Source organism: Schistocerca gregaria, chromosome 8 (genome assembly GCF_023897955.1).
Source record: "Schistocerca gregaria isolate iqSchGreg1 chromosome 8, iqSchGreg1.2, whole genome shotgun sequence".
NCBI lineage: Eukaryota > Metazoa > Arthropoda > Insecta > Orthoptera > Acrididae > Schistocerca > Schistocerca gregaria.
In genome coordinates this window covers 494,876,764-494,889,040 of record NC_064927.1, presented here as the reverse complement: position 1 = coordinate 494,889,040, position 12,277 = coordinate 494,876,764, and the positions used below count along the sequence as shown (strand labels likewise).

General features: G+C 45.3%; 1 protein-coding gene across 5 annotated transcripts in view; it reads right to left on the bottom strand.

The window, feature by feature from the left end:
- Positions 1-12,277, bottom strand: part of LOC126285457 (putative fatty acyl-CoA reductase CG5065) — a 375,357-nt gene that overhangs the window by 308,517 nt on the left and 54,563 nt on the right. The window contains exon 1 of one of the 5 annotated variants that reach the window (XM_049984859.1): positions 4,639-5,102. The exons of 3 other annotated variants lie outside the window; for them this stretch is intronic. In XM_049984859.1, coding sequence (XP_049840816.1) covers positions 4,639-4,780 — 142 coding nt within the window. In that variant the 5' untranslated portion in view covers positions 4,781-5,102. Of the gene's footprint in view, positions 1-4,638; positions 5,103-12,277 lie in introns of those variants that run through there. One more of the 5 variants, XM_049984860.1, reaches the window with a different exon arrangement.

The following is a 12,277-nucleotide window of genomic DNA, read 5'->3' as shown; positions in this document are numbered from 1 at the left end:
ACTAAAAGAAGGTGTAAGTCAATCGGACAAATCCGAAGACAGGAAGGAACAATTACATTGATATTGGGGGGGGGGGGCGGTAAAGGAGACCAGGAATTAACTGCAGTAAACAACTTTAAGTGGAAGATGGTTGCAGCAGTTATGCAGAGATGAAGGGACCTGCAGTGTGAAGAATTGGATCAAACCAGTCTCTGACACAGCAACACCCTCATTAGCGTTTTCTTGATGCTTTAAGAGGTGTCGTATCAATCTATACCTTCTTCAGATCATGCTATGCCATAAATCTCGTTGTCGTATCAATCTATACCTTCTTCAGATCATGCTATGCCATAAATCTCGTTGTCGTATCAATCTATACCTTCTTCAGATCATGCTATGCCATAAATCTCGTTGTCGTATCAATCTATACCTTCTTCAGATCATGCTATGCCATAAATCTCGTTTATCCCCAGCTGGCTCAGTTATTCGATCTACCCATAAAATCTTTAGTATTCTTCTGAGAGACTACATTCTGAAACGCTGGTTCATCTCGTCTGTACTGTTCAGTCCACGTTTCATGTCCACATAACGCTGCAGTCCAGACACAAATGTTCAGAAGACACTTCCTGAACACTTGTACTATGTTAACTTCCCCTTTTCAGAGAACCTTTGACTGTTGTTTCTAGTCTGCCTTTTACACCCCGTTTACTTCTGGCACTACTTAGCCATGTTTTATTTTAATGGGCGACCATGTTATAACCTCTTTTGTGTACAGTATATCTTCCATTTTAATGATCTTCCAACATCTCTGACACTATTACGAGGTTTGCAACATTAATAGTGGCAACTATTTATTTACAGATCGTACAAAATAGATACGTGTTTTAAAGTTTTACTGACCTTCAAAGTAGTCACTAGCATTGTGTATAACCCGTTGCCAACGATGGGGGGCTCTGAGCACTATGGGACTTAACATCTGAGGTCATCAGTCCCCTCGAACTTAGAACTACTTAAACCTAACTAACCTAAGGACATCACACACATCCTTGCCCGACGCAGGATTCGAACTTGCGACCGTAGCGGTCGCGCGGTTCCAGGCTGAAGCGCCTAGAACCTCTCGGCCACATTGTATAGCACGTAGCAGCTCCATCAGTCAAACAAATGGTTCAAATAGCTCTGAGCACTATGGGAGTTAACATCTATGGTCATCAGTCTCCTAGAACTTAGAACTACTTAAACCTAACTGATCTAAGGGCATCACACAACACCCAGCCATCACGAGGCAGAGAAAATCCCTGACCCTGCCGGGAATCGAACCCGGGCGTGGGAAGCGAGAACGCTACCGCACGACCACGAGATGCGGGCAGTCAAACAAACCAGTAACAGCTTGCACTGTACGTGCTTGAGCATTGTCCTGCAAAATCATGTTCAGGTCTTGCAGAAAGTGTCATCACTTCTGTCTCTAAGCTGGTCGTAGGTTGTCTTCCAAAAATGAACAGCATAGAGACAGAAGTGATGGCTCTTTCTGCAGGACCTGAGCATCCATTTTGCAGGACAATGCTCAAGCACGTACAGTGCAAGCTGTTACTGATTTGTTTGACTGATGGGGCTGCCAAGTACTATACCACCTTTTGCACTCCCGTACTTAAGCCCCGGTGATATCAACTCGATTTCTAAACTGAAGGAAATACTTCAAGGCATACGCTTCAGAACTGCTACAAATTCGTCGGGCAATAGACCGCGCCGCTCGCACTGTAAACACAACTGACAGTGCTAAGAGCATCCTACGACTTCCACATCGTTGGCAACGGGTTATACACAATGCTGGTGAATACTTTGAAGGTTAGTAAATAAATAGTTTCCACTATTTAAGTTCCAACCCTCGTATAAATGCCATCGAAAAACCTTGAAATTTTAATTTCTTCTCCATGTACTTAATTCCTTTCAGAAATTTTTCCTTTTAGTGCTTGCCCCCATGTACTCGTGTGTGACTTGTATAACGCTGCAGTTGGGCTAAAACTACAATCTTGGCTGAATTCATTCTCAGTAACTGGCTCCCTGTGGTACGCTTAGGTTCTTACCACTTCAGTCTACTCTCTGTATAAGCTGTATATAATGTTTCTCAACCTGTAATTTTATCCTCGATAACTTCAGGATCCTTAACATTTGGTGTTGTGTCACAATAATAGGTGTCCTACGGTACGGGGGGTATCGCCCTGGGGCACATTGCTGCCACGGGCCGGTGCAGTCATAAGTAGGACATCCGGTCCTCGGTTTCGGTAGGGCACACTGTTTCAGTTCGCCTCTTTCAGTCAATGGCGTGAAGTGTTTGTAAGAAAATCGGAGAATACGATTTCAATAACAAAGTAAGCTGCCAAGAACTTTTTATTCGCTACCCCTTAGGGTATGGAGAGATGTCGGAGTTGTGACCTATTGTAAACTCTAGGTGTTTTCAATCAGATATCAGGCGAGATGGTTTCCAATTATTGTGAATGCACGGGAGAGGATTTACATTTCCAGCAGCTTTTTTACAACCGAAAAACTCGGTCAGAATCTGGGCCAAGGAAATTAGTTTTAAATTAATTCTGGGAGAATTTGTCACAGACAAAACGTGAGAGCCCAGGTTATTTGTTTATGGTTTCTCAGAGTGAAGTAAATTAATGTGGGCAAGTTGAACTTCGCCTCATATTATTTGTTCAGTAGGTGCTGAGCGCTGGAGAGCCACCGCGCAGCTTAAAAGAAATGCCACCTTCACGCTTTTAAAATCGGTGCGTCAGGTTAGGAACAGTGCTTTCGCTTTAGTATTTGGCAAAAGCACACAACAAGGCACTGTAAAGAATTCGTCATGCTTCTTATCGATCTAGCCTTCAGCTATCTAATCAATCGCGTGCAAGTCCCTTCATCTTTGCGTAGCTTCCATTCCATAACCTCCATCAGTTTCAACCTGTTTACTGCATTCTAGCTACAGTTTTTGCCTCTCACATTTTTATCCATTACCATAACTGGATCAGTTGTAACAGCCTGTTTCTTCTTTTAGTCACGTTGCACAAAAAAACACTTGTCTCCCCGATTAGGTTCCGTAATTGTTAATTAGCTGTCCGATCTGTGCATATTTTTTTATTCTCTTCCTGTGGGCGCCGTTTGTCGTCCACATTCACCCACAAGTGAAACGCACCATTTCGGCACTTGTAAACTATGATTTTATTTTCACCATCGTAACATACGCTGCTGCCAGTCACGTCTTTTACGTTCACAATAAAACCGGAACCATTGTTTCACAGTCGTAGTAGGTTTCCACCAGCTCTTTCACCAGGGCAGGTGTGTGGCATTTTTGCACATCCACTGAGGTAGGGTGCTGTACTGATGCGTTAAGAATCAAAGGTGACGCTTAAAAATCTGTGTGTGACTTTGCAGCCGTGTACTCACGGGTTGTATCGCACGTGAACTGCACTTCTAGCTGCAGGTGGAGAGATAATATCTGCATAACGTCGAAAATGTGATATTTTGGCAAGATAAACGAAACAGTCGGTTTACACTCGCTGCCATTTATAGAGGGCGAGACAGAACTTCGAACCAGGTCGCCAGAAGCAACAAACATGGAGTAGCGCCTTGCCCCGGCCAGCAGTGCAGAAAAGCCGCATTGCCACAGACGCCCATTGCGTGAGAGCGGCCCGATATGCGCGCGACGGCTCGGCCGACACCCTCTGCGTGTGCTGTGGGTAGGCGGCAGCCGGTGCTGCGTCACACGCGCCAGCTGCAGGGGAGGCGTGTGCGTGCGTGCTCTGTAACGACCGCCAATCGCATGGCGGGGGGTACTTGCCACTGAAGTACGTATTAGGGTTTCCTCCCACTCCATTTACATATACATAAAGACTGACGCTCATATCTCTCCGTTCACTGTACTTGCTCTAATCCTGCCGCCGCGGCTCGTACTACGAATGTGGTATATTCCGTGGTTAGCCACTTACAACTGACCCTTAAAACTTTGTAAGTAGGCTTCGACGGGAGAGTTAGCGTCTGTGCTCAGGTGTCTGACAGCTCAGTGTTTCAGTATTCCGTCGCACCTTCCCACGCGTCGAACAAACCTGCGACCGTTCGTGCTGCCAATCTCTACGTTCAGCGTCTCCAGTTGGTTCTCTGTGGTGTGAATCCCACACAGTTCAATATTCTAAAGTGGGTCGCACGCTAGTTTTGTGAGCAATACAGTATTCTACCGATGAACCCAGGTCTGCCGTAAGCAGTACCTACGATTTCGTCTGTGGGATTATTCCACTTCATTTTCCGCGTACGTTAGACCGAGCTACTTGACTGACTCCAGATGTGAATCGTCGTTATTGTAAGCATACGAATGCTATAGTTTAGCATGTTGTGAAATGTGCATATTTATATTTAAGGATATCGCAAGTTGCTGTACTTTCACAATTCTGAAATCTTATCGAGGTCTGTCAGTATACCTGTGCTGGTTTTCTTCACTGTAGTCCTTCGTTATAGACCACTGCATCACCTGACCTGGCAGTCTATTAATATTGAACAAGAACAGCGAAAGGCGCCCTCCAGCCGAGCTAACACACTGCGTACTCCCTATCCGAGACACGCGTGGATAAAACTGTGATCAATGCCGGTAGCTGAGACCGGGGGGAGGCGGCCGAGGCGACTTACTGTGCAGGCCGGCCGGAGTCGGGGCGCGGGACCCGCCGCCGCCCCTGTGCGGGTCTCGGCTGCTGCCGCCGCCCACGGCTGAGTCGACGCTGCCGCACACGCCGCCGACGTCGCCTCCGACGCGCAACACCTCACAACACATCCCCCGGCGACCGCCGACTGCCCGCCGCTGCCGCTGCCGTAGTGCCGCGAGGGGAGCGCGCCGGTGACGTCACCCGGGTCTAGGTCAGTGATTGGCGCTCGCGCCCGCTTCTCGCCGCCGCCGCCGCCGCCGCGGGGTGCGTGTCGCGTCTGCCGCCTCACTCGATACTACGCGCCCGACTCTCTTTCCGGCCCGAGCATCGCGCACAGTCACCGAGTTTTGCCGTATTGCTGCGTAGCCGTAATTAAAGCGACGACATACGGGTGGGAGAGCGAGAAAGATTGCGTGGCCAGCGCGCGCGGGCGCGAGAACAACGGCTGCGCCACTGGCGTTTCAGAGCGACGAAGCCATCTGTCGGCAGCGCGCCGTTACTACGGGAGAGGGCCTCGGCATACGCCAGTGCGCAGGCGCGGGGGCTCCCATTAATCCGCTAAAGCTGAAACTCGACGGGCCAATCTTTTTAACAGCTTCCGCCGAATACTTCGAAATCTGAATACCGATTGTATTGACAAATGAGAAATTATGCGACGTCACAAACTATTATACGAATGATTTACGATGTTTCCTGCGTTCCCGTTACAGAAATCCATAATCTACATTGATTATACAATTCTTGTCACCGCGGAGCTCTGAACTAGGGAGAAGATTTTAACTCTTCATTGACATTGTGGTCGTGGCACAGGGGGCTGTCTCAACTAGGACAAAGAGGGGTAAAGTAGTCATTCACTGAGTGATTTAAGGAATGGTCCCGGTAGTTGCGTTAAGCAATTCGGGAAAAATCGTATACATAGTTCGCCTTCTCTCCCACGCCTCGATTGCAGTAACCACTGCGTCGCACTGCTTATTCCATGTTAGACGAAGTGGACAAAAGTCAGCTGATTTCCCAGTCATTGGCTACTTTCTCAATTTTGATGGTGCGAAGAAAAAGACACAGGCTATGGACGCGAACGCTAATCGATACCTCCATAACAACCCCATCTGAAACAAACTTCAACGGATCCCCTCATATTTTCCATACAATTTATATAATTTCCATAACTCCTCTTTCTTCATTTCCTCCACTTAAAGAGCACGTTGGAAGTTGTCTTTATATTTTTCACTTCATTATCCTCCCAGAATATCTTTCTGGCCTCCTATCCTCCTAAAATTACTTCATGCATTTACTGTGTCTCTTTTTCCAATGTTCTGACCATTTCTAGCCAGTTTTCTTTTAAAACGTCTTCCAAATGGTAGACGTTTTCTTCTGTGCTGTTTATGTCCTGTAAATCTTGTCTAACTGATGATGATTTTGACCTAGTTTGAAATGTTCCTGTAGTATTTCGGCATCTATTGTTGTTCTCTCTACAGGGTGGTCAGAAACTGTCTTAAGAAGCTTCAAGAGTGTTGTAGGATAGGGTGTGCTGAGAAATAACTGTTAAGAAAAAAATTCACTACGTTGCGGCGTTTCAGAGTTAATTAGCGTTGAACTCAGCCATCAGGCCGTTGCGCTCGCAGATTCTGTCGTCCCGCCACACAAAATTGGTGTCAGTTGTTCTCATATCGTAGACGACAGCGCACGAGACTGCTCAGCCTTTGGCTCGGGTTCGATCCTTACCACCGCCCTATGTCCAGTTTCTGTACCGCAGTCTTGTTCGGTTTTGGCATCACCGTCTCTTGCGGGCACCTTGAATTTACGCGCCCAACGGCCTTATTGGCTAAGTTCAGCGATAGTTAACTCGGAAACGGCACAGCCATCGAATTTTTTTTCCAAGAGTTATTTCTCAGCACAACCTACCCCGCAACACACTTACAAGCTTTTCAGGCTGTTTTCTAACCATCCTTTACAAATACGCCATAGAATTTCAGGCGTCTATTGCACATTTTTTCACCGAACGTGTTTGTTTTTTCTTACTAGAGATCATATACTTTCGTCTTCACACAAATGCCATTGTACTGAGTGGAATGTTTTCCTACGAATTTTACGCCCTTCCCCTTCAATTTCTACTGCCTTAGAGAGACTTCCAATAGCCACAGTATTTGAGTAGTAGTTTTTTCAAACGTATTAAACTGTTGCGAAGTACATCACAAAGAATGAACCCCCTTCACGCCAACTATCAAGGTTTCTGAGGTGTTAAAAATTAATCATTCGCTCCTTCCCCCTCAAAACCGACCTGAAAAGCTTGCTGTGTGTCACCATAACTACATATACAATACTATGAAAAGGATCGTTGCTACTCACCATATAGCGGGAACGCTGAGTCGCAGATACACAACAGAAGGCTGTCACATAATAAACTTTCGGCCAACAAGGCCTTTGTCAAAAATAGTCACCCCCCCCTCCCGCACACACACACACACACACACACACACACACACACACACACACACACACACACACACACGAGCGCTGTCTGTGGCAGCTGAAGTGAGTCTGGCATCAGGCTGCTCATGTGTGTGTAAGTTGCGCTTGCGGGAGCGTGTGTGTCTCTATGTGTGTCTGTTGTCTATTTTTGACAAAGGCCGAAAGCTTTTTGTGACTATCTGTGACTCAGCATCTCCGCTATATGGTAAGTAGCAACTGTTCTTTTCATAATATTGTTGCATTCCATCCTGGAATATCCATTGTTTAAGTATGTATACGAGAGAAGGTCGAAAAGTTTTTAGCCTAACAAATAAGGATTGAAAAAAAGTCATAATACGAATTTATTTTTCAGTATAATACCCGTGTACACTAATACACTTGCAGGCACGCTCAGATAACTTCTGCAAACCATGCAAATAAAAGGTCTTCTATTTCGAGTCCAACCAAGCGTTCGCAGCATCAGTCACTGCATCATCATTGTCAAATCGTCGTCCTTTTTTAGGTTTGGCAAAAGAAAAAAGTCTGATGGAACCAAATCTGGAGAACGTGGCGGGTGACGTAACAATTCGAAACCGCAGTCACGCAGTTTCCAGTGTTGCGAGGGCTTTGTGCGGCGGTGCGTTGTCCTGAGGCAAAAGAACTCCGAGCGCCGATTTTCCGCGCCTTTTTTTCTTGATCTCTTCTGTTAAACGGCGCACGTGGCTGTAATAGTATGCTGCATTGATAGTTACGCCCTTTTGCAAGTAATCACCACAATTACCCAAGAAGACCGATGCCATTACCTTACCTGCTGATTTTTGCACTCGGAATTTTTTTGTGGTAGGGGATGAAGGATTTTTCCATTGTTGTGACTGTTGTTTTGTCTCAGGATCAAAGTGGTGAACCCGCGTTTCCTCTATTGTCACGTATATTGCAAGAAAGCCGTCTCCATCCGCTTCATATTGGTGAACGATTTCTTCACACGCTCCCATCCCTGATCGGCATTCTAGTCTTTTGGGACCCACCAGATGAAACATCCCGCATTCCCAAAACATGCACAACAATGTCACGAGCACGCCCATGGCAGATTCCGAATGTGGTTTCAGTGTGCTGCAGCGTGGTTCGACAATTCTGCAAAATCGTATTCTCAATTGCAGTCACTGTTCCATCAGGCCTTCTGCTCCTTGGCGGATCTTCGATACTCGTACCTCCACGTCTGAAATCGGACACCCGGTTCTTCCTCCACTGTCGCACAAGACGGAGTACTGTACGGAAGTGTATTCGGCATGTCCTCCGCGACTTCTTCGGGCGTCATTCACTTCAAATGAAGACAGTCAATCACAGTACGGTTCTCGATCTCTCGATGTTCGCCATTGTGCTTACACTACGGTTCCTAGCGGTAAAACTAACGAAGATGCAGCCTCGAAATTTGACTTGCGTATCCACAAAGGGACACACTAAACGTTGGTGGTGCTCTCTCTGCGAGACGTAGGTGGTGCTGTTTTTGTGAGATCTATCTCGGGCTGGATACTTCGACACCCCTCGTACAGTGACTTTTTCCTTGGACACTTAAAATCAGTATCAGGGAGACGACTTCTTCTATTATCGCTTCTTCAATTCTCGTGCAGTATATGGAGACACCCTGCAGCAGCTCACCTGGAGCACAGACTGTGTTCATGTGGCAAGGAGAAGGCGGCCAAAGCAATCAGAGGTACTGCAGTCGTAACAGGTCATCAGCTGCATTTTAAAGCAACTGAGCTACTAACACAGCCTTTTCTTTGTATTCTAACCTCTCTTCTTTCAACGAAGTAGTATGGACGGAAATTACCTTACCATATCACTGACTGTTATTGCAGTGATACGGTTGTGAAATGTTTACACAGTTACGGATATGGTCAGTTCCTACAGTGAATTCCGGTACAATACTTCCAGTGTCTATACATACATGTTGTTTATTAAATGTGTACATTAACTTTCAATTTTCAAATGTTCAAATGTCTGTGAATTCCTAAGGGATCAAACTGCTGAGGTCATCGGTCCCTAGACTCACACGCTACTTACACTAAGAACAACACACACACACCCATGCCCGAGGGAGGACTCGAACCTCCGGCGGGAGGGGCCGCACAATCCATGGCATGGCGCCTCAAACCGCACGGCCACTCCGCGCGGATTGAATTTTCACTTACATTCTTAATTCCCCCCCCCCCCCCCCCCCATGAACCATGGACCTTGCCGTTGGTGGGGAGGCTTGCGTGCCTCAGCGATACAGATGGCCGTACCGTAGGTGCAACAACAACGGAGGGGTATCTGTTGAGAGGCCAGACAAACATGTGGTTCCTGAAGAGGGGCAGCAGCCTTTTCAGTAGTTGCAGGGGCAACAGTCTGGATGATTGACTGATCTGGCCTTGCAACATTAACCAAAATGGCCTTGCTGTGCTGGTACTGCGAACGGCTGAAAGCAAGGGGAAACTACAGCCGTAATTTTTCCCGAGGACATGCAGCTTTACTGTATGATTAAATGATGATGGCATCCTCTTGGGTAAAATATTCCGGAGGTAAAATAGTCCCCCATTCGGATCTCTGGGCGGGGACTACTCAGGAGGATGTCGTTATCAGGAGGAAGAAAACTGGCGTTCTACGGATCGGAGCGTGGAATGTCAGATCCCTTAATCGGGCAGGTAGGTTAGAAAATTTAAAAAGGGAAATGGATAGGTTAAAGTTAGATATAGTGGGGATTAGTGAAGTTCGGTGGCAGGAGGAACAAGACTTCTGGTCAGGTGACTACAGGGTTATAAACACAAAATCAAATAGGGGTAATGCAGGAGTAGGTTTAATAATGAATAGGAAATTAGGAATGCGGGTAAGCTACTACAAACAGCATAGTGAACGCATCATTGTGGTCAAGATGGATACGAAGCCCACACCTACTACAGTAGTACAATTTTATATGCCAACTAGCTCTGCAGATGATGAAGAAATTGAAGAAATGTACGATGAAATAAAAGAAATTGTTCAGATAGTGAAGGGAGACGAAAATTTAATAGTAATGGGTGACTGGAATTCGAGTGTAGGAAAAGGGAGAGAAGGAAACATAGTAGGTGAATATGGATTGGGGCTAAAAAATGAAAGAGGAAGCCGCCTAGTAGAATTTTGCACAGAGCACAACTTAATCATAGCTAACACTTGGTTTAAGAATCATGAAAGAAGGTTGTATACGTGGAAGAACCCTGGAGATACTAAAAGGTATCAAATAGATTATATAATGGTAAGACAGAGATTTAGGAACCAGGTTTTAAGTTGTAAGACATTTCCAGGGGCAGATGTGGACTCTGACCACAATCTATTGGTTATGGCCTGTAGATTAAAGCTGAAGAAACTGCAAAAATGTGGGAAATTAAGGAGATGGGACCTGGATAAACTGAAAGAACCAGAGGTTGTACAGAGTTTCAGGGAAAGCATAAGGGGACAATTGACAGGAATAGGGGAAAGAAATACAGTAGAAGAAGAATGGGTAGCTCTGAGGGATGAAGTAGTGAAGGCAGCAGAGGATAAAGTAGGTAAAAAGACGAGGGCTGCTAGAAATCCTTGGGTAACAGAAGAAATATTGAATTTAATTGATGAAAGGAGAAAATATAAAAATGCAGTAAATGAAGCAGGCAAAAAGGAATACAGACGTCTCAAAAATGAGATCGACAGGAAGTGCAAAATGGCTAAACAGGGATGGCTAGAGGACAAATGTAAGGATGTAGAAGCTTATCTCACTAGGGGTAAGATAGATACTGCCTACAGGAAAATTAGAGAGACCTTTGGAGAGAAGAGAACCACGTGTATGAATATCAAGAGCTAAGATGGCAACCCAGTTCTAAGCAAAGAAGGGAAGGCAGAAAGGTGGAAGGAGTATATAGAAGATTTATACAAGGGTGATGTACTTGAGGACAATATTATGGAAATGGAAGAGGATGTAGATGAAGACGAAATGGGAGATACGATACTGCGTGAAGAGTTTGACAGAGCACTGAAAGACCTGAGTCGAAACAAGGCCCCCGGAGTAGACAACATTCCATTAGAACTACTGACGGCCTTGGGAGAGCCACTCATGACAAAACTCTACCAGCTGGTGAGCAAGATGTATGAGACAGGCGAAATACCCTCAGACTTCAAGAAGAATATAATAATTCCAATCCCAAAGAAAGCAGGTGCTGACAGATGTGAAAATTACCGAACTATCAGTTTAATAAGTCACAGCTGCAAAATACTAACGCGAATTCTTTACAGACGAATGGAAAAACTGATAGATGCCGACCTCGGGGAGGATCAGTTTGGATTCCGTCGAAATGTTGGAACACGTGAGGCAATACTGACCTTACGACTTATCTTAGAAGAAAGATTAAGAAAAGGCAAACCTACGTTTCTAGCATTTGTAGACTTAGAGAAAGCTTTTGACAATGTTGACTGGAATACTCTTTTTCAAATTCTAAAGGTGGCAGGGGTAAAATACAGGGAGCGAAAGGCTATTTACAATTTGTACAGAAACCAGATGGCCGTCATAAAAGTCGAGGGGCATGAAAGGGAAGGAGTGGTTGGGAAAGGAGTGAGACAGGGTTGTAGCCTCTCCCCGATGTTATTCAATCTGTATATTGAGCAAGCAGTAAAGGAAACAAAAGAAAAATTTGGAGTAGATATTAAAATTCATGGAGACGAAGTAAAAACTTTGAGGTTCGCCGATGACATTGTAATTCTGTCAGAGACGGCAAAGGACTTGGAAGAGCAGTTGAACGGAATGGACAGTGTCTTGAAAGGAGGATATAAGATGAACATTAACAAAAGCAAAACGAGGATAATGGAATGTAGTCAAATTAAATCGGGTGATGCTGAGGGAATTAGATTAGGAAATGAGACACTTAAAGTAGTAAAGGAGTTTTGCTATTTAGGAAGTAAAATAACTGATGATGGTCGAAGTAGAGAGGATATAAAATGTAGACTGGCAATGGCAAGGAAAGCGTTTCTGAAGAAGAGAAATTTATTAACATCGAATATAGATTTATGTATCAGGAAGTCGTTTCTGAAAGTATTTGTTTGGAGTGTAGCCATGTATGGAAGTGAAACATGGACGATAACTAGTTTGGACAAGAAGAGAATAGATTCTTTCGAAATGTGGTGCTACAGAAGAATAC